At 36.8% G+C, this 23,398-nt stretch overlaps 2 protein-coding genes across 3 annotated transcripts; one reads left to right on the top strand and one right to left on the bottom strand.

Annotated features, from left to right (window-relative positions):
* The first annotated feature begins 2,624 nt into the window (after window positions 1-2,624).
* Window positions 2,625-4,657, top strand: LOC136221773 (uncharacterized). Its single transcript, XM_066009204.1, has 3 exons — window positions 2,625-2,951; window positions 3,044-3,247; window positions 4,417-4,657. Exons 1-3 carry the CDS (start codon window positions 2,739-2,741, stop codon window positions 4,570-4,572), a joined length of 573 nt encoding a protein of 190 aa, XP_065865276.1. The 5' UTR covers window positions 2,625-2,738; the 3' UTR covers window positions 4,573-4,657.
* A 690-nt stretch (window positions 4,658-5,347) lies between these two features.
* On the bottom strand, window positions 5,348-11,931 carry LOC136223694 (transcription factor E2FB). Of its 2 annotated transcripts, none has more exons than XM_066011823.1 (14): window positions 11,461-11,931; window positions 8,747-8,933; window positions 8,457-8,513; window positions 8,241-8,326; window positions 8,077-8,165; window positions 7,880-7,934; window positions 7,326-7,378; window positions 7,179-7,229; window positions 7,041-7,089; window positions 6,863-6,928; window positions 6,701-6,780; window positions 6,343-6,568; window positions 5,976-6,042; window positions 5,348-5,868 (listed from the first exon to the last, which is right to left on the bottom strand). In XM_066011823.1, the coding sequence occupies exons 1-14, from the start codon at window positions 11,650-11,652 to the stop codon at window positions 5,732-5,734; spliced, it is 1,395 nt and encodes a 464-aa protein (XP_065867895.1). In that variant the 5' UTR covers window positions 11,653-11,931; the 3' UTR covers window positions 5,348-5,731. The 2 variants fall into 2 exon arrangements, with proteins under 2 accessions (XP_065867895.1, XP_065867896.1); XM_066011824.1 differs by having other exon boundaries at window positions 6,701-6,777.
* Between the last annotated feature and the right edge of the window lie 11,467 nt (window positions 11,932-23,398).

Raw genomic sequence — 23,398 nt, 5'->3', positions numbered from 1 at the left:
CATAGCTGACCTCCGTTTGGCTAAGCTGCTGGTCAACGGATACTTAACTATTTACAGTGACTCCGAGTTAGTGGTCTACTACATCAACGGACCATACAAAACCAAAGACGTTGTAATGGCCCAATACCTATCCAAAGTTAAATGCTTGATTCAATCTCTCAAAGACAAAGTATCGATTTCTCCATCGTCCTAATCCTTAGAGAAGAAAACGAAGAGGCTGACGCAATCGATGCAGCAGACGAGCATACAAATTGTCCTGATGTCCTCGTCCAAATCTCTTCCGCTCCAGTCATTCATGAGGTGTCCATTTTTCAGATTGATTCACAAGATGCAACCTTGTGAGGATGGAGGAGTCCAATCATCAAATATCTAATCGAGGATACTTTACCTACATGCAAAACGGAGGCCACCCTCGTGGTTCGGCGATCCTTGTGATATGCTTTCTCAAATAACACCATTTACAGGAAGACAATCATCCTCCCTTAGCTCAAATGCATATCAAAAGAGGAGGTTGATCACTACCTTAAGGAGATTCACCAAGGGGTCTGTGGTTTACACCAAAGTGCCTGTTCTATCGCCAGGAAAGCCCGACTCTAGGTGCTTTACTAGCCCTCCATTAATGAAGATGCTGAAAATTTGGTAAAAACTTGGCAAGCTTGCCAAATGCATTCCTACTCTTGTCACCTCCCAAGCTCTGCCTTCAAAGGCATTATCCCACCATAGTAGTCATTCTCCATCTAGGGGGTGGACATTTTGGCGGTTTTCCAATCCCTATGAAAATGGGTATCAATGATTCGATGGACTATAGGGGGTTTTGGTTGATGTGGCATTCCCTCATTACTCCGCAAAAGGCTCGTTCATCAAAGAACCTTTGGATTTTGGATTCCAAAAGTTCCTCAACATCTCTCGAGGCAAAGATAGTTTGGGCCGAAATTATGGTTGACTGTGCGCTTGGGGGACCTTGAATCGTGGGCTAAGGGATCGTCAAAAGGCACTGGATGGCTTGCGCTGCGATGGGGGTTGCTTCGAGGATTGACACTAGGATTTCCACGGCTGGTGGTGAATAATTTGATGCAGAAGGTTGCTATTGTGCGGTTTCTTGGGCTTTTAGGAACTCACAAATCTTCTTATTCTCCTCCTGTAAGGTCTGCTGCTAGTTGATGATTCTCATTTGGGCCGTCGTCTGGATGACTTGAGTTGTCTAAAAACTCCTGATCATGTTCAGAAGGTGCCTAGAGGGTGCGATAGCTTCTTCATCAGAATCAACCTCTGTAAGTAAAAGGTCCAGGTTCTGTGGTCCTTGGGCTGAGTTTGACCTCTGCTAGATGTCGAGATCAAAGGGTTCGTCATTTCTTTGATCGGCGTAGGAGTTGACTGCTTGTCCATCATGGTATCAAAGATGGTTTTAGTGGTAGAAAATTAATTTAAGAAATGATGATGGAAGTCATTTGTTACGCCATGCTCACCACACCAAATAATAAGGATGTGGGATTTTCGGATGGATTTATTTCCTCTTCTGGATCACCTCCTGCACCAGGACTAGGTCCTGTGGACAATCTAACGGTCAAGTCAGTCAATAGTTTAGAGATAATACGAGTAGAGAAACATAATTATATATATATATATATATATATATCGGTCCATGAACCAATGTTGAGATCAATTTATTTATAGAGATTTGAACTTTGTTGTCGTGTACTTGGTTTGATGGGCCTCATTCTTGTTGGGCCGGTTCTGGAATGTTGGATGGATCGTGGGTGGGCGCATTGTTTTTTGTTGTTGGAAAAGTAGGAATTCTCTACTCTTAGAAAAATCTATTTTTCATCTATAAAAAGCAAACAGTAGTTCATTAACCGAGCACCTAAAGCTCTTCTTTTTAATGTAAAAAGACAAACAAGTGTAGAAAACAGAGTAAACAAACATCCTCTTATATAAATAGACCAGTCCATGAAACGTCCTACTCACTAACCGTCTGAAAATGTAAATCACCTTTGCGTAAAGCCCCGTTTGTTTGCATGAAAAAATATTCTGCTTTTTTTTTGTGTTTAATTGTTTAGAAAAATAAGTCAATTGAAAATTTTAGGTTAGTCAACAAAAAAAAATTATATGAAAAAGTGAATAAAATATTTTATCCTTTGAAATTCTACTATATTCCTTTGCCCTTTAAAAAATTATAGGCATCCACTATTTCTTTTCATTGTCCGATATTGTAACTAAACATCGGAAAATATTTTATTTTTCATTACAACCTGATCTGACCCGATGTAAATATAATACAATTTTAACGAAATTGGATAAAATAATTTAATATAAAATCCGATTAAATCATAGGACCGGCCGGCCATGAACGTGTCTAATACAAAAATCTGGCCTAAATGTTAAACAATGTCCAAGAAACCAAAAACTAAATCCCCCTCTTACTTGGATGGGGTGTGTTACAACTTGGCCTTCTCTTCACCATGAGTTTCTAAATGTACTGAAATGACCAAAATGCCCTTAAAGTTCATTCAATTTCTAGCCACACATCATACATGACCTCTCTAAAAAATGGCAAAATGAGAAATTGTGAAGGGTAATAATGTCCTAGAACTAATTTGTGTTGTGATTTATACAGAAAAAATCTTTGTTTCTTCTCTTGCAAATTTCCAAATAAGTCGGTTAAAAATTTAACAGCTCCCAAATTCAATTCAGGGTATGTATTTTTGGAGTAGTTAGATAGAGAGATTGAAGGTTCAGCAATGGCCGCAGCAGCAGCAGCAGCAGCAGCTCTGCAAGTATCTTGTTGCTTTTCCTCTTCTTCTTTTATCAGTCAGAGAAATTCACATCGACCTCAACATTCCAGTTTTAGAAGCTTCAGAATCAGAGCTATCAAGGAGAAAACAGATCAAACAAATCCCCAATCTGCTGAAGAAATTACTAACAAGTATGGTCTGGAAGCTGGTCTCTGGAAGGTATTCTTCATCTATCCAAATCCAATTGAATTTTAAACTGTTCTTAACTCAATTTTATCCGAATTAGAATTAATTGAATTTGAAAATTGAAGATATTCAGCTCAAAGGAGGAGGATGAAGATGAAGATGGAGATGGGGAGAAGAAGAAGAAATCTAAGGGAGACCAAGCCAAAGAACTTCTAACAAAATATGGTGGAGCATACCTGGCTACTTCAATTACTCTGTCCTTGATCTCCTTCTCTCTTTGTTATGCACTCATTAATGCTGGTGTAGATGTTCAAGCTCTGCTGCAAAAGGTTTGTGTATTTATTCAATTATTTATGGGTAAATTACAGTCGCTACAGTTCAATTTTGGTCTTATTAACATTATTTTAAAAATCGGACTTATAAATCACTCAAATGGACGAGTTCCACCGCCTGTTCCACCAGACAAAACACTGAGATAATTTTGCCGGTGACTGAAATAAAACAGAAAGATGTTCAGGATGAGGCCGAGATGCTCAGAATGAGGCCGTTGACAGACGCCTTACTCCGATATATATATCACTCAACTTTAGTAAAGTGAAATGAACCGGAGTTCCACCGCCTGCTCCACCGAGCAAAACAGTGACCATACCCATTCGCTGAGAAAGAATATACAACAACAACAAAGTCTTAGTCCCGAAATGATTCGGGATCGGCTAACATGAACCATCATATAAAATCGTAAAATCAAAATCAAGTGTCAGCGACACAAATTCTCTCACCCCTACGTCCCTTTGCCACTCTTCAGTCCTCCTAACCAGCGTATCAAGCGCTCTTCATTTTACATGGTCAAATCACCTTAGTCGGTTTTCCCTCATTTTATTCTTAATAGATGTAACCCCTACTTTTGTCCTGATTATTTCATTACTCACCTGATACTTTCTCGTATGACCACATATCCATCTCAACATACGCATCTCCATACATCTTAGGAATATTTCAGGTATGAGGAGGCGAACTCCCATACTAATTTGATACGAGAGATTTTGTAAGGTAGTACTCTGGTGATTGAGATCATTTGTCCGGTGACATAAGACAAAAAAATGATTAGGACAGGACCGTTGACAGACAACCTTACTCCGATGCTTAGCAAACTATCAAATGGAGTACTAAGCTACCTTGATTGTAAGGTTTTTGACATATTTAGTGAATATCGTTGTCCTTAGATTCTTCGGAAAAACAGTTTGAACCTAATTTAGGTAAGTTATGTTATACCTGATTTGGGACGTGATCTGAGTCGGATTCGCATGCTCTCTCATTGGTCCACGCACATGAGGAATGCGGATGTTCTTGTTTAGTTTAATCTGACGGCTCTTTTTACTCCGGACATCCTTGTTACCTTAGGATTAGGATACATATACTGATACTATTTTGCATAATATCAACAAATTAACTAATTTTTATGTCCGCTTTTGTAACCAACCATCTACTATTGTTTCAGGTGGGAATATCAGCAGATGCAACTGGGGAGAAAGTTGGGACCTTTGCATTAGCATATGCTGCACACAAAGCTGCATCTCCCATAAGGTTTCCTCCTACTGTAGCCCTAACCCCTATTGTTGCCAGTTGGATTGGAAAGAAAGTTAAAGACAACTAGTTCATATTTTTTTCTCTTTTTAGCTATGTGATATATGTAATTTTGCAACCAACTAAATACGTAAACATTTCGCAATTTTGGTGTCGATTGGTGTATTCCTTTCTATTCTCTAGTTTCGGATAGTCCGTTATTTCCCTATAGAATTATCTATCACAATGTCATAGGCTGCGGGGAAAATTGGGGGCACCGGGTCCTCTAGACAACAACAACAGCAACAAAGCTTTAGTCCCGAAATGATTCGGGGTCGGCTAACATGAACCATCATATAAAACCGTGAAATCAAGTCGTGTAGGCGACATAAATTCTCTCTCTCCACTCCCTCCTATCCACTATCATATTTTCCTCAATCCCCAATAAACTCATATCACTCTCGGTTACCCTCTTCCAAGTTTACTTAGATCTTCCCCTACCCGTCACCATTACATCCCTTTGCCACTCTTCAGTCCTCCTAACCGGCGCATCAAACGCTCTTCGTCTTACATGGTCAAACCACCTTAGTCAGTCCTCTAGACCCCATACAAAAAACAACACGCGGCATAGCTACCGAGATTAATGCATTGAGTAGATATAGGTAATCTCTAGCTCAATGAGTTCTTCCTTTCCTATTGAACTATTGGTAAATGTTGGACAGCCAAAAACGAAGCGGATAACTGAAAACATCTTAGTAAATTCATCCCGAAATGATGAATTTTATTGAAAAAGATCGAAACCGCAGTTTTTGCAATTTCGATACAACATGCAGTTAATGACAACGAGAAAGAGAAGCGATGCTTAATATAATAAATTGATTCATTTCCAGCTATAGTCAGATCAAATATTTGACATCTGCTCCATCATTGTTTATCATATTTTACATGATTTTGGACATAATCAAAATGCTCTATTGTAACAATATACAAACAAAGGGATACCTCTACAATTAATAAGTGGCCTTATTTCGTCGCTCCGGCTGGCTGACTTCTACTGTACAATGCACGAGCCACCGCCTGTTCCTTAGTTCCTGAAGACTTGGGGGAACATTTCGTTTATGATGCAACTCCCGGGAACCACCAATCCGACCTCCCAATACTTACCAATGAGAGATGCACAATGCACAACGCAGACATAGATTCTTCGTCAAAGATTCAAAAACAAGCCCCTGTTCATTGAAACTCTTATTTCATCCTGCTGCAGTGTTGCCATTATTAGAAGGTACATGTGTTGGATTGGATGGCGGAGTTTGGGGTCGAAGCGTGCTGGCGTTTGCAATGCCATAATCAACATTAAGCGCATCGAATTCATTCCACTCGACCACAGCTATATTTTTGAGTCAGGGAAATCAAAATTTAATGCCGAAAATATGTTCATACAAGAAAAAATATGACAAATTAACCATCCGCAATGCAGCATTTTAGCAAGGATACGCTCAGTAGGCCACATATCCGTGATGCTAACACCGGCATCCGATAATAGCCAATAATCCGCGTCACTCTGAAAAGAAACATGATTATAAATTTCAAGTCCAAAAGTGTAACACTTCATTATTCCCAAGTGAATCATAAACCCATTGTGTTCAAGGCGGAAATAGGCGTTGTCGAGCCAATTAATATCAATTGCGTGATACAATTTCCAACCGTTTTACACCCACATGATCCTTACGACAGATTAAGACTGCCGAAATGCGCAACTTTCTTTTAAGATTTCTTGATTTGTCCAGCAAGCATATAAGTAAAAAAAATTGACAGTGTGCATCAATGAAAGCAACGATAGTAGATAGTAGAACAAACTTACATCAACTTCTGAGGGAACAATTTTCATGATCCCACTTACGAAGTCTTGCGTGTTGTTAAGATCTGAGGACATTCTTTGATCATCTTGCCCTTGTATTTCGAGTTCCTTTCCGCTACTTTCCCCGGGGACAACTGTAGTTGCTAGATTTTCATTAAAGTCTGAACTTGATGGATAATCTGAAGATGGCTCGACACCATTAATCTCCTCAAATTTCTCCTCAAATTGACTAAACAAACAATCAGGGAGAGAGAAGCATCAGGAATTTAGCTAACTTCTTAAAACGGAAAAAGAAAAAAGAGCAAACGAATGAATGTGAATCCAGTCAGCTAGATAGAATAGAGATCAGAAGCAAAAGTACCTAACAAGATAGACATCTATAGGACCCATTGTACTTCTGAGGACTATTCTGTATCTCCTTTGGGGACAATCAACAGCCTGCTGCAGAAGGAAAGCTTGTGACGAAATATGTATACACGACTATAATATGAACTTCTTCATCGATCTATTACTACGGGATTACCTCATCAGGATCTGGGACTTCCAGAGTGGTGCCATGTGGAGCTTTAATTGCTATCAAGGTCTCATTCTGTGAAAAGTATATACACTTGATTAAGTAAAGTAGGTACTGTACCACAAAATGAATCAAATTATCGAAGCAACAAGCGCTTATAGAAATTGAGGCGAATAAAAGAACCTACGTGGAAGCAGGGTAAGCTCTTGATGTCCTCCTCAGTGACAAAAAGCCACCTAAATTGGTAAAAACACATCCCCTGAATTAAAATAATTAACATCATCTAAGTAAATAAAATTTGATCAAAACAAGAAGAAAGTTTTACTTTTGATTATTCTCATCTTCACTGAGGTCCCTTAACCTTTCCTGCATTTCTCTGCAATTATAAGAAACATAAGCACCCAAAAGAAGGAAGAAAAGAAAACTCGGTTACACAAAAGATAACCAAAATAAGGAGAAATGTTTCTTGAACCTTGTCTGTTCATCTAATCTGCGTTCCTCAATGTTAAGGTTTTCAACTTCTGCCTGCAACAACAACAAAAGAAAGGTTATTGATTCATATCATATAACTCAGTGAAGCTTTTTGTTATTCAAGTTCTCAATAAAGCATGAATGGTAAATGGCCTAACATTTAGAACGTGGGATGCATTGCGATGCAAAATTAACTAAAGCAAGCTAAGAATGCTTCATTCACATCTAAAAACTCACAGCGACACCATGGCATATGATCAGAGATGGATGCAAAAAAGTAGGATGAGGACATTTTCTACCGCCAATCCCAGATGGTTGGCATCAAGACTTATATGCTAGTCATTTTATTAAATAGAAAGCATTGGCTTTCCATAGAAGAAATCCTTTTCTTTCTCAAATTACAATGGACAAGGCCCGCAAGTTGTCCAAGGAACATTTCAATTGCAAAAAATTAAAGATAGATGGAAAAAAATAGAAGAAAATGACACAAACAAAATATATCAGAGTTCAGAATACCAAATTATCCAAAAGCACACATATCAAGAAGTCTAGTACCTGCAAACTACCAACATTTTCATCTGGTTCACCTGGTCTTGAGACATCAAGTCCCCTGATATCAATCAACTCTTAGTGACATATATCATGTGAAATTAATAAATAAATTCTTGTAACTTGGTTATATGCTTCTAGACAGTTATATCAAATGTAAAAGAAAATGAAAAATGAGGAGAAATATTGAAGTACATCCATACTTCCATTGAATTCTGTTCTTGAGCTTCTTTTCTATGAGACCAATTCCTTCTAGAACATTTGTTATGTCGTATATCCGCCGCTTTTGCACCTGAAGAAGCAGTAAATTTTCAAATGCAATGTTGTTACAACTTGAATAAATTTGATGGGAATAACTAATTATAACCTCCAAAGTGTCAGCAGCTTTATTAAGATCAAGAATACCATCTTCTGCATGTTTGATCAAATTGATGAACTTTTTTGTCAACAGACCTGAATCCAAATCAGATTATTTTACTACATATATAATGTATAGTTTCTATATTGAAATTTTTTGAAATACAGCTCATAGCGCTACCACAAACTATATAAATCAATCCAAAGGCTTGAAATGAAAGCTTACCAAGGGAGCTATCATAACGACAGGGACCAGTTGGAGTGAGATTATTTCCAGGAGAACCTGTAAACCAACAAAACTCATCTTCTCATTACTTATGTTTACTTTCATTTCCTCTAGCCTCCATAGAGCCAGTGGAAGGAAGAAAGACAAAAGGTTTCACAATCAGAAACAAATCTAAAGATCAGTCAAGTAGTTGGTCCGCATTGACCTCACCTTCAACTGCTAAAGCACTTGACAATCAGAACAGGGAATCACTGCAGAACTTTTACTAATTATATTCATCTCATACTCACCAACATTAATAGCAGCATTTTGAAGTTTATTGCTCTTCGAAGCCCTTGATGTTTTGGGAACCTTTCCCCCTTTCCCAGAAACAGGTGTCTGGAGAGGACTACTAACTACTTCGACGAATCCAAGACCCGTGCTCCACTCGCTAGACTCAGCTTCACGATCTGCTACATCACTCTTTCGCTTTAGTGGCTGATGGACACAGTTTAGTTTTAAACGTAATTAGTATCATGTACAAATTATGTAAGAAACTTAATGAACACATATTGACTGGAAATATATGTGCATACATGTTAGACAACCAGCCCTTGTAAAGAATGCCAAAGTGATCTCAACTAATATGTATATATCTGTGCGCGTGTTGCGTTTGGGCTTATGAAAATAGCTAGGCTACTCATAAGCTAAATTCAACAGTTAATATCTTGAGCACTTCCATTTTGATGAGATAAGTTACATCGTGAACTTTTGTATGAATATATGCCTCTGAAAGATTAGTGCACATACAATGGAAAGATGAAATATATTCATGCTAAAACAACTAGAATGTCCTTGCAAATAGAATTCTCCTTTCAGCTGGTAGCAACCGTAGTGCACCAAAAGCGTTTTTAGAGAATCCAAACGGCCAGATGCTTCAGAAGTCAAAGCATCAAAAGTTTACAACATCATAGTGAATGAGGCATAGGCATAGCAGCAAAATTTGGAAAGGAAAAATTTCTTGACAGGAAAAAGAAGAAGAAGAAGAAGAAGAAAATATCATCAACCCGAACCCAACAATAGAACTGGGAAATACTGCCTACATATGTCATATATCTACTATTTTCTGTATCGCATACATTCCGAGATACCAATTATTGCTTTTACCTAAGCAACAACCTTACCAAAAGAGCAGATATAACCATATAACCACTAAGAGATCTACCTACAAATACAATCACTCACTTCTAAACAAAACAAGAAGTAGCAGTATAGACAATCTGTCACCAGCACCCAACATTCCCACCTCTCAAAAGTGTTCTAGGCACAGTACAGCACCTGCCAGTTGTTAACAAACTTGCATGACATTCCGAAATAGAGAAAGGGCCATATCATATTGTGCTACCAACAAGCACTGAACAGTTGAACTCTTGACCTTCTTTGTGACTGAGGTAATGTGCTAGGCATCTCTTGCACAACTTTAACAGCTGACTCTGCTGGCCAACTAAAACTTAGAAAGGGAAGTGGAAATTGAAAGAATACTGCATGGTGTACCCTCAACTTAAGTGCAAATCATAAAAATTAATAGATAAGAGATTTTAAATATGCAAGTCAGATAGGAAGAGCAGATGCATGTATGCAGGCAACTTAAGACAAAAATCCCGACTTTATCTCAAACTTTTATCCTCATATTCATAAACATTTTGCCAAACATAATTGGTAAAACACCATCTAATAAATGGTTGATTGATTTACATTCTGTGAAATATTCTCAACGCACTAGCTTCCAACCTACGAATAAAAGATATTTCCTCTATAAAGGTTAAACAACAAGTCATCTTAATATTGCCTTAGCTTCAAATAATTTTAGTATGTAAATTTCAAGGCATCGGCCTTATATTCCTTTAAAACATCACCATAGAAAGGGAAAGAAATTTATAGAAGAGAACATGACACAATAAGGTGGAGAAAACATTAATTGACAGTTTTGACACAATTGCAGCATAAGACTCACATGCCATTTCTGCAATATTTCCACATCACAGAAACATCCATGATTATTTGCTAAGCCTGGAAAAACAAGCAAAACGCCACACTGTTTACTTATGCTATTACATATTGTTGTTGTTCATTCATTTCTAGTAGTTGAAATTCCTGAGCAGGCCATCTAAGGGTGTAAATTCCTGTGATGAAGTAAATTTATAAACTCCTTTTTGTACAATAGGCAATGAGAACAAGCATCAATTAATAGTCACGACACAATTGCTGAAAAATAAAACAATGCAGGCAAGCTGTCACAACTTCTCTCATTTCATAACCAAGTTTAAAAATTTAACTTCACAAAATTCAAATGAACTAAGATTAGGAAGTAACATCTAAATACTATTTGTTTAAAAAAGGATGGAGTTCCCTACCCTGTTTAAAACTTCAACATCAAGTACAGTGCTTGCCTGTTATTATTAGGGATACTTTGGTTTCAATAGATTCAGACTCCGCGTTACAACATTAACATTTTCATACAAACAGGACCTCAATTCCCTTAAGTAATCAAAGATAATGTAATCCCATTGTTTAGCTTTACATCTTTGCTTGTTTGACCGATAACTATGAACATAAAAAATCATACAAAAACCGAGGCAATTTAAAAGCAATAAGCACAAAAAATTTCACTAATGAATCAAATGAAATGATAAGAGCTGACCCCGTAGTAAGGTGAAAGACAGATTTCAGCTTAAAGAAGCTTAAGAAGTACAGAGCATAACACAATTCATGAAACCCACCAACTAAATCTCTCTCTATAAAACAACACAAGAACATGACAAACAAAAAAAAAAAAGTAAAATTTCACCAAAATTCAGCACAAAAAAACATAATTCAGCGAGAATAAATTGAAAAAAACAAACCAAAATCACACACCAAGTAGATCTCCGCAAAATGAGGGGGAAAACAAAACCCCAAACCCAAATTAAAACACATAAAGACACACATAATTAAACAAACAAAAAAAGTAAACAGAAACACTCACGGGGGGTTTAACAACAATAGCCTCAACTTCATGATCGGTGAGTCGGCGGGAATCAGTAGAAAACCGATGATAATCACCGGGAGCAAAGAACGGCGGCTTCATGGAGGAGAAAGGAAGCTGACGTTTAAAGGAATTATGTTGGGACTGGGGATGCGGTGGAGGAGGGATGGGCGGTTGTTGAGAATTCGACATGAAGTTAAAGAAGCAGGAAGATCGAAATTGAATGTTGAATTAAGGGTTTTTGGAGGGAAAAGAGGATCTAGAGAGTAAGGTGAAGTGAAGAGAAATTGGGGAGAAAATTGAATCGTGGGATGGAAGAGGGATTGGAGGAGAGATCTGTTGTTGAGATTGTTGGAAGAGAAAGTGGGGAAAAATTAAAAAAAGCGGGAGAGAGAAAGAGAGCTGAAAACGAGGGAAGAAGAAGGAGGAGGAAGGAGGGAAATGGTTCGGATATAAGATGTGGAGGGAAGAGAGTACTAGCTTGTAAGAGTTAAATAAAAAATAATAATCGGACGTTAATTTTGTATATTGTTTTTCATCTTTTCGCTCTCTTTCTCTCTCAATCAATAATAATAAAATAAATAAATTTTTATCAAAAATAAATAAATTGTATTTTTTTTTTTTAGAAAAATAGTACTCTCTCTTTTCATTATATAGGAATTTTCACATGCACCTTAATGAGTAAGTGAATTTGTCCATTCATCGTTAGATATAAGCTTATTAAATCTAAGTTTCAGGATGCTTTGAATCTCCACCTTAAGATTCTAACAAGCCTAGATTTAATGGTGAATGAACAAATTTTACTTGCTCATTAAGGTGCATGTGATCAAGACTGTTCCATTATATAAGTCATTCTAGGATATTTCACACAAATTAAGAAATATATTGGTTAACTAAAAAAAATTCTCTCTCATGTCACTATTGGGGAATAATCATTGGAATATTAAAAAAACACATGTATCAATACAAAATAGTTAATATTCGGACCAAAAAACTAAACTAAAAGTTCTTGGAATCCTAGAATAACTTATATTTAGGGAAAAAACTAATTTGGTAGAATGACCTATATAATAAAATGGAGGGAGTAGTATTTTTTTCTTAATTTGATTATAAAGATAACAAAAATAAAATATGAAAAATTAATCAAATATTTAGAATTAATTTCAAATATCATTAATAAAATTCCTTTGTCGGTTATGAATTTTATCATTCTATTTTATTTATGTGTGTCATGTTATTGCTAACAAATAAAACATATGATGCATACATGATATTATATATGGGTGGTATGTGATACTATAATGTGAGTTTTATGAGTTTTCTTTTGATGCTTTGAGATAATATAGAAAAATGAGTAAGAAAGAGCCAGAGACTGGTGATCTCACTCTGATGTCTAGTCAGCAAAGTTGAAGGAGGGGAATGATACTGTTAAGTATGCAGCTGAAATGAGTAAGAGAAAGTTTCCTTTATTGTATAGTGTATCTTTTTTATTTATATGACGAGAGAATTGTGCGTCATAAATGAGCTGGAGTCCGCGTGGCAATTGCTTAATAGTGGACGTCAATTGTCAACCTGAAATGTTTGCACCGGTCGTAACTAGTGCTCCGTAAATCAAGGTGCAAGACCAGGATTGAATGTACGTGACCTAGGGGTCTTCTTGACTGGTACATTTGAAGTTGACAGTTACTGTTTTGGGAGGGATCGCCTTATTGGACCACGTGCAATACGATAATTGTGTATGGTTTCAAATGTCCTCCAAAAATCGATAGACTGGAGTGCTTTAGAATTTTATTATAGAGAATGGCCGAAAGAGTGATCTCCTAACTAGAGTTTCGACCCATATTCAACCAAAGTTAACATTCGGTTTTAGTGTGAAATGAATGTGTTGTATTAGCAATGATGGAGGCGTGAAGTTGAAACGTGATGTCGCCTTTTCTATATTTACAACTGCCATTCTGAATTCCTAATAGATGTCAATTTAGTGTGTCTTTTCTCTTTGATCAATGTCATTAATAAGTATATTTCTAATGTTGTTTCGACCTCTAAGTGACTTTAAAAGAATGTAATGATTAATAATCTCATTTTTTATTGTGTCGCCTCCCTATCCTCCTTCCAAAGCCTATAAAAGGAGAAGATTGGATTTAGAGGTGGACACAGTTCGGTTAATCAGTCCATCATGATATTTTTTGAACCTAATCGATTTTATTGGATTTTAAGACATTAAAAACTAAACCCATCCAAGTATATAATATGGTTAACCGTAATTTTCGGTTAGATTTTTCTATTAATGGTTTTTAACTATTATCTCAATGGTTAACAAAAACAACAATTAATCGTATTTTTAATCTAAACCTAAATATAATGGTTAACAAAAAAAACGGTTATCCATACTTTTATCCAAACTTAAATATAATATTTCACCAAAACAATAGTTAACTATTATTTTATTTTCATATCCAAACTTAAATATAATATTTCACCAAAACAATAGTTAACTATTATTTTATTTTCTATTTATTTCTTTTACATTACTTTAGTTTTTTTGTATTCTTTATTTTTTACCTTTTTAATTTTTTATAAAAAAGTTTACACCTAAGAGTCTAAGATCACTAATAGTTTACTCTCACCATTTTTAAGTTTCTTAGTTTACTCATAACCATTATAATTTGTATTAGTTAAATATTTTTTAAAAATCTCATTAACTAATAATATAAACGGTTCGATTAATAAAAATCGTCAATTTTTTAAAATACAAAGCCTAAACCTAAACCATTAATGTTATTATCAACGTATACAAACCTAAACCGCATCCATATGTTCAGTTAATCGATTTTTCCGATCAGATTTTGGTTTTCGGTTTGGGTAATAGTTTCGTCAATTTTTTTTGCCCATCCCTAACTGGACTTGTGGAGATTTTTCTACACTCTATTTTCTTCAAGCTTCCTACAAGTTTTTCATCAGAACATAGTAAATTTTTCATCTCTTTCATTTTTGGATCCCTTTGAAGTATTAATTGGACCTAATATATCTTAGTAAAGGATTGAGGCAGTGTCCATCTTACTTCACAAAATTCATGGCCCGTCACATGAGGTTTGGGAACATTTTGGGTTGTTTGGTTGTGAGCTTTTTGGACAGGTCCTTCTTTAGTAATTTGATGTCACAACGTCGATACATCCATCTACATTAAGGTGTCGAATCCGAATTGTAGTCTTTTGGAACTTCTTAACCGATTTCTGAAGATTCTCATGTGGTTCCTGAACTAAGTAATTCAGATATTGTATAGTTTTGCTCTCCGTTATTGAGGTGATGAAGTGTTAAAAAAACTCATTCGCCATATGATTGAAGTTCTGAATGGATCTGGGCAAGAGTTGTTCGTACCAGTACGTTGTTACATCTTTGAGTGTTGTGGGAAAGAGCCTGCACATGACAATATATGTGGCAATCGTAGTCTCTAATGATCTTTAAAAGTATTTCATATGGACTGTTGGATCTCCTAGTCCATTATATTCTTTGAGTGAAGATTACTTGAATCCCATTGGCATTGGTCTTGTTGGTATGTCCGCACAAAGTGGTGAATTGATGTTTGTTACTTCGGTGATCTTAACATCAATTCCAACATCGATCATGACGTACATCTCGAAGTTCCTCACAGATGAGATTGTACATCTCTTCCTTGCCAATAAGAACTTCATTCTCTAAAGGTCTTTTAGTAGATCGTTGCTCTTTAAGATGTCGTCGGTCCTTAGATTTTAGCCTCGAAGCTTTCTTTCGGTCTTCATTCTAATCCTGGTGATAAAATTCGACTGAATTTTGCCTAATGGTTTTCCTTCACTTAAGAGATTTAGATTCGTCAAAATAATCTCGACGACACCTCTAGGATGGCCTTTTGGAAGGATGAGAGTATGACTCCTCATATCCTCCCATGTGATGCTCCCTATAAGGTTTCTTAGAATGATAACATATATGATGACAAGGGCTAGGTTATATTCCTATAGATCGACCTCTTGTATCTTCTCATTAAGATGATATGATATATGGTAGAATAACAATAGAGTCATATGCCTCTCTATCATCTTTCAGCTCTTCTCTAACAATTTCCATTTTTGTCACATGTTCGGCCTTGAGAATGTTCATCGATTCCTGCATGGAGCCCATGTTGTAGATGAGTTGCTTAGTAATTTCATCCATAAATCACCTTTTTCCGAGTCTAGTGAACCTAAATAAGCTTACATACACATGTCGAACTTTAGAGTAATCTGCAAGAGTCCGAGTGGATTATCATTTGTGTCTACAAAAGTTTTGGATTTTGGTGATGGGTTTGATGACACGGAGATGTTAGATGATCGAGGAATCACAAGGTTATTTAACTGAGTCATGTCTTTGTTTCTTTGATCCACACTTACTGTACCATTTGACGTGTGATAATCTGAGGTGAGCTTCTTAAGGTCATTTCAAGGCCTTAGATAAGACAGAAAAAGGATCAAAGAGGGTCTAAGACTGACGAACCCACTCAAATGCTTAAGTTAGTAAAGCTAAAGGATAATGATACTGGAAAGTATATAGGTGGAATGAGCAAGAAGAATGTTTCCTTTTGGTGCATTTGTGTGCCTTTTTATTTCTAGAAGGATAGAGTTGTGTGCCCTAAATGAGATGGAGTCAACATGGCAGCTGGAGTCCACGTGCCCTTAATTCATTCTTAAAAGACAAGTTGGGTCCAATTAATACTTTAAAGGGATCCAAAAAATGAAAGAAAAAGAGACCGAAGAAGGCCACGAGAGCAAGTAGAATGCGATTTCGCACCACTAAACGCTCGCTGAAAGGAAATATTGTATTGGATAGAGAAGAACAAGCAACACATTAAATATCTGCCAAATCTTAAGAACTCTAGTCATCATAATAATAGGATGTATTATTAATATCACAAGAGAGAAGGTCATTACACCAAAGATTATTTAACAATTTTCCATATAGCTAAACAAAATGGCGGAACATGAAAAGTTACCCAAGTTTTTTAAAAATCCCAAAAAGGCACCAAAAGTAGAGCAAATAGATAGGTGTGCTGCCAAACATTCACCCAACAGGGTCATTGATGTGATAGAAGGATGGCCATAAAAAGACACTAAAGAAAAAAAAAGGGTATACGAAGATGGGGGATGATTGTAAGAATCTAGTTTCAAATTTTCATTTTCATACCTAAAGAACCTCCCAAATTAGTCTTACAAAGATTCCTTGATAATTGAGATCTTGATCAAGGACTCCACAATTTGAAGAGTGTTTGTGGATACTAGAAGTTCGGTCGACATCATTATAAGAAATGCTCTTAAAGCCCTTCAACTCGATCCCAACATATTAGCACCTACAATGTCTCCGCTCATGGGAATTAGTGGGCAAACAGTTCCATTAAGGATGAAGGTATCATTAGGGGATGGGCGAACAAAATGGTGAATCAAAATTGAATTTTTCGATAGTTGATACAATGTTGCTGTATAATTCAATTGCTACAAGACCAATATTGTCTGAGTCTGTCAAAGCTCTCTCCATCTACCATTTAGCTTCGAAAATACCTATCTAAAGGGGAATGGCAATTAGACAAGGCAATCGGGTAATTATGCACGAAACTTACATGACCTCTCTCAACATGAAACTTGTAACGGTTGATCTGGTTGAAGAGGAAAGGGAAAATTTTGAACTAGTGGGAGATCTTGAGACAATATGGCTTGCTGAAGAGAAATTAGTCAAGGTTTTAGTCAAAAATATTGAAGGAAGTGGGAGAGGAAATAATGCATACATTAGAGGAGAACATCACATGCTTCACTCAGTGTCCACCAGGCGTGGTAGGAATCTCTCCTGAAGTCATAACACACCAATTAAATGTAAATCTTGGGGCAATACCGATAAAATAAAAGCAAAGAAATCATGGAGAAGAGAAAAAAAGGTAACCAAGGTTGAAGTAAATAAGTTTATAGATTGTAGATGTTGAAGAGGTTCACTACCCGCAGTGGATGGTGAATATTGTTTTGGTGAAGAAGGCATACATGAAGTGGAGGTTATATATTGACTTAATAAACCTAAACAAAGCTTGCTCGAATGATTGCTACCCACTACTATGTATTGATATGTGAATTAACTCTATGACTAGGTAGAAATCTACTAGCTACTTAATGTTTTCGCATGATATCATCAAATCATAATGGATCCAAAAGACATAGAAAAAACTAGTTTAACCATGCACACGGGGACGTATTGTTACAAGGTCATATGCCCTTCAACCTAAAAAAATGTTGGGGCTACGTACCGGAGACTCGTGAATAAAATTTTTAATGATATCATCATGGATAAAATCAAAATATATATGGATGATATGATAGTTAAAAGCAATAATATGACAGAGCACGCTTCTGACCTTTAAGAGGTCTTCACGACCTTAAGGGAGTATAAGCTAAAATTGAATCCCGAGAAATGCACCTTCAGTGTATGCTTAGGAAAATTCTTGGGGTTTATGATCTCCCAAAGGGAAATCGAGGCAACCTCGGATAAAATTCAAGCCATTATCAACATAGCATTGTCGAAGAAGTTGAATGTCGTCTATAAATTGAATGGAAGATTGATGCCCTGGGCCGATTCATATATTGTTCGGATAAAATATGCTTGCCTTTCTACAAAATCCTCAAATGAGCCAAATATTTAATCTGGAAGATGGAGTTCCAAACATCCTTCGAAGAGATCAAAGAGTTTCTGACTTCTCCACCATTGTTTAGCAGACCGATTCTCAAAGAAACATTGCACTTATACATAAAGATGGAGTTCCAAACATCCTTCAAAGAGATCAAAGAGTTTCTGACTTCTCCACCATTGTTTAGCAGACCGATTCTCAAAGAAACATTGCACCAAACATGTCACACCCGACCCTAGACGATCTCAATCGGCATCGGGCGTGAAATAGAAAGATCATAATCAACACTTAGGAGTCTCCAATTTATCTCAATCTCATAATATCATATTATATTACAATTGAAATACCAAAGTTCTAAGTGATTCGAACGGTCGAATCTCCGTAAATCAAAGAAACGGTGGAGAAACGGTTCAGGAACGATAAAAATAAAGAAGATGAAGAATGAAAGAAAAAGAAAAAAGAAAAGATATCCTCATCTCCCACCTCTTCGCCATATATATATCCAAATCTGGTGAATTTCTAGTTTGATCCTCCATCTTTATATAATCTTTTAAAAATTACTCTAAACTTTTAATTTACACATAAAACCATCAAATTAACTCCAAACTTTTCCTATAACACCGAATAAAAATCACACATATAATAATTATAATATATATTACTATCAAGGTATAAATTCTAGAAATTTAGACCCGGATGTGACAAAACATCCTTCGAAGAGATCAAAGAGTTTCTGACTTCTCCACCATTGTTTAGCAGACCGATTCTCAAAGAAACATTGCACTTATACATAAGTGTGGCAGGAGAAACCTTAGGAATGGTCCTAGTTAGGGAAAAATGAACTGAATAATTCCCAGTCTATTATGTAAGTTGGGTCTTGGAATATGCTAAAACTAGATACTTAAAGCTTGAAAAAGCTTACGGTTGCAGCTCAAAAGCTTCGACGTTATTTTCAAAGTCGTTCCAGTATTGTGTGAACAACACTCCACTTCAAAAGATATTATAGATGCCATAAAACTTCAGGAAGAATATAAAGAGTGGGCACTAAAACTGACGGAGTTAGATGTAAAATTTGAACCACAAAAGCATTTAAGGCTCGAGCATTGTTTGATTTCTTAATAGAGATCCCGAATGGCGAAGCAACAAGTTTTATTCAAAAGGACATTTGGGAAATATTTGTTGATGGAAGCTTTAATAAGAAAGGCCTTGGTATTGATATTTAGCGAAAATGCCAAAAGGGATAACCTTGAAGTGTGATGTATATCTTAGTTTTTCAGCATCCAATAATGCAACAAAGTACAAAGCATTACTTCAGGGCATCCATGTACTCAATGTCATAAAATCGGAATGAGTGATTTTAGAAAGTGACTCCAAGCTCGTTGTTAGTAAGATGTCCAGTACCTATGAGACAATAAATGCCTTAATGAAGTAGTAATTGCCTTTAATTAAGCAACCCATGGCTCAAGGCCATCATGAGGAAAGAAGCCTAAAAATAAGGCATGTTTCGAGGGAAGAAAACTGTGAAATAGACCACTTGGCTAAAATAGCTTCGACTTTGAACGAGTCAAGAATTTATCCATACTAAGTTGAAGTAATTTTGTAGCCAAACATTCATAGGATGAAGTTAATGGTTCTAATTCTGACAAATGAATTATATTACCTTATTTATCCATATCTGACTACAAGAACCCTCCCGGAAGAAAAGAATGAACAAGTCAAAATCATTTGGAAAGCTCTACTATATTATGTGGTGGATGACACTTTACCCAAGATCATTTGATTGTTTGTGGCTTAAATGTATAGGTTTCGAAAAAGTCAATACATACTTCAAGAAAATCATGAGGGGATTTGTGGTGTTCATGAAGGAAATGATGATGCGATTGCTAGAAAGCAATTTATAAGATTTTTATTGGGCCAAAATGGCTCAAGACCCATCAGTTATCGTAAAAAAATGTTCCTCGTGTCAAAATTACGCACCTGTCATTATATCACCGACTTCGGTTATGAAGATAACCCAGTCTGCATGGTCCTTCACCACGTGGGGAATCAATATTGTTGGAGCTTTTTCCGGAGGCTAAATGTCAAAAGAAATACTTAATTGTTGCAGTGGAGCACTATACAAAATGGTTAGAAGTTGTACCGGCCTCATCCATCACCTAAAACCAAATTATAAACTTTGTGTAGATTCAATGTCCACCGCACTATAATCATGGTCACCAAAAATTAGTTCAATTGTAACACTTTTCGAACCTACTACGAGCGACTCCACATTAAGCTCTGGTTCATTCTTATGTCACGCCCACGAATAAATGTGATGACCAAAGTAACGAATCGAATGATAGTGCAAGGGGTAAAAAAGAGGCTAGATAAGCTTGAAACATATTGGGTCGAAAAGCTATAAAGCGCTTATGGGCATACCAAATAACTCCAAGAGCAACTACTGAGGAAACACCATTCTCCCCTACCAATGATACATACGCATCCGTCCATATGGAAATAGGAGCATCCAATCCAAGATAGATGTTTTACTCATAAGTGGACAAAAGATTGATAAAGAAATCGGACCTTTTGGATGAGAAAAGAGAGGGTAAAAATGGCATCCTATCGCCAAAAGGATAAAGTCCGCTCATGATAAAAAAGGTTCAACCTAGACAATTCTACCGTGGATATTTAGTCCTTGAAATAATGAAGCTTCATAGTCCTCTTTGGGGAAAGGAAAAAATGGGGTGCAATTGGGAAGGTCCTTTCTGAATAGTCGAATGCGTCAATATGCATACCTATCGACTGGAGGAACTCGCCAAAAAAAACCAGTTCCCAAAACATGGAATGTCGTTGCCTTGTGCAAATTTTATCAATAGACAACCTCAGGAATACTATTCTTCTTATACTTCTGCTATTTGGCGGTAGACCTGTCCATGGGCCCGGGTGCCCGCCCAGGCCCGTGTCCCTTGGGCCGGACTTGGACAATGAAATTTACTCTTAGGCCCAGCCAGGCCCAGGCCCGCTAAAGCCCGCCTATTTTTTGGGCGGGCTTGGGACATATGAAAATATCACGGGCCGGCCCAGCCCGGCCCGCCTTATTAATATTAATTAAAAAATTTACATATTTATAATTACATATTTATTTTAAGTATAAATTTGATTTTTTATAATTAAAAATTATGTATATTTTTTTAGGTGGGCTTATATGGGTTGGGCTTGGGATTTGATTTTTAAGCCCGAGCCCAGCCCGAGCCCGAGCCCGCCTAAATTAATACTGGGCTGTGCTGGGCTTGGGACGAGCACTTTTACACAAAAGCCCGCTAGGCCCGGCCCGACCCATGGACACGTCTATTTGGCGGTACCATTGTGATCTTTCCCTTCACTAATACAATTCAACTTTATATTCTTCATAAATCATAACTGTTAGGCATGAATTTGACTACAATTTAACATATTATTTGTAATGAATTAAGGGTGTTTTTAGGGTAAAGTTACGTAAAAGAAGGTCTTATAAGTGTTTTTATGCAGATTGGGAAAGATTAAGTCAAACAGACTGTAAGCAGCCTGTTTTGCAGAAACCATGAGGAGATGAGCAACCTTTGATCCAGCGGTTAAACGCTGCGTGTCTGATGACGGATAGCGACGTGACAAAGCAGCAGGAAAAGAGCGGCTAAAAGCAATAAGATGACATGAGTGATCGACCCTTGAGTGTTCAAGGGTCAAAATATCTTAACCACTTCTAGTAATCTAGGATTAGTTGAACAATCTACTTTATTTTGTAATATTTTATGAATACTTTTATGTTTTGTTTGCTTTCTTCCTCCTATTTATAGACGTAGTGGAGGGAAAGGAAAATATCTTTTGGAGAACTAAAAATAGAAGTTTTGGTAGAGAGAAGAACTCTCCAGGAAGATGATGACTCCATTGATGGAGTTCTGTAGTTGCAATGCAGACTGTTCACTCGTTAGTATCAGTGAGTAGTGATTTTGAACCGGTTCGGCCAGTTAGGGCCTATTATGTAAGTTCTCTATTTCCTATTTATGAATGAATGTTGATACATTATGATGTGTTTGATAAAGCTTTTTACTCCATTGCTTATGCATGTATGCTAGTGTTAGATGAATGATAGGGAACTGCTTTCATCTTCATGGAACTTTTTATCAAACGTCCAACCCCGAAGCAGGAATGTTTTGTATCAAGGGTTTTCTTTATTGAAATACTGTTTCGATCGTAATGCAAGAAAGAACCAACCTTAAGGACGCTTACAGTTGTAGTAAGTCTTAGAATCTTAAGAACACACGAGAGTTGACTTAAGTGAGCATTAAAGCACAGAGCTTGACTTCACTTTACGTCATTCATGAATAAATATGAGGTTTAGAGACTGAAAGTAACATGTTCCGTTGTGCCTAGCATGTTCTACCTTTTATCATTATAAAATACTCGTCTTTATAAGTTAAATCATTGACGTTGTCACCATCTCACAATATATCTAAAGATCAAGAATTCACACACCCCGAACACCCTGTTCTGCAAGGTTTTTCTAGTAAAATTTGGTCATCAATCCCTGTGGAGACGATACTCTATTTATCACTTTATTACTTGTTTCTAGTGCACTTGCTAGAGTCTGTTCAGAGGACAACAAGTTTTTGGCGCCGTTGCCGGGGATTGAAAGCAACAAAATTTATCTGAAAATTTCTGTGAAACAAGGTGTTTTTAATCTGTTTGCTAAGTAGTGCAGCTAGAAGTAGTTCTCTCACTGTCTATGCGCAGAGCTGGACCACCAGTTTTTCCTATCGATCTTGAGTTAGAGAGAACGTGTAGACGAAACCAAGTGGGAGCTCGACGAGCAAGACAAAGAGAGCGACAAAGAGAAAGAAGGATGGATGGAAGAGTACCACCAGAACAACCAGTTCAACCTAATCAAGAAGAGGAAGGAGAGAACAAAAATCCTCTAGTTATGAGGATCAGAGACTATTCCAGACCGACCACGGAAGGACACTCGTCATGCATTGTGTTGCCTAACGAAGGGAACAACATGTTTGAAGTGAAAGCATCCATGATACAAATGTTGCAGGCATCAGTGCAATTCAATGGATACCAGTCGGAAGATCCAAACGGGCATATCCAGGAGTTCATTACACTATAAGGCTAAAGCTGTTTCCTTTTTCTCTCAAAGACAAAGCAAAGAACTGGCTAAAGAACCTACAGCCAGGAACCATTGCCACTTGGGAAGAGATGGCCAGTGCTTTTCTAATGAAATACTTTCCACCTAAACAGGCCATC

This window comes from Euphorbia lathyris, chromosome 3, assembly GCF_963576675.1.
Source record: "Euphorbia lathyris chromosome 3, ddEupLath1.1, whole genome shotgun sequence".
NCBI lineage: Eukaryota > Viridiplantae > Streptophyta > Magnoliopsida > Malpighiales > Euphorbiaceae > Euphorbia > Euphorbia lathyris.
Note: the sequence above shows the minus strand (reverse complement) of the source record. Positions and strands in the feature narration are given on the sequence as shown.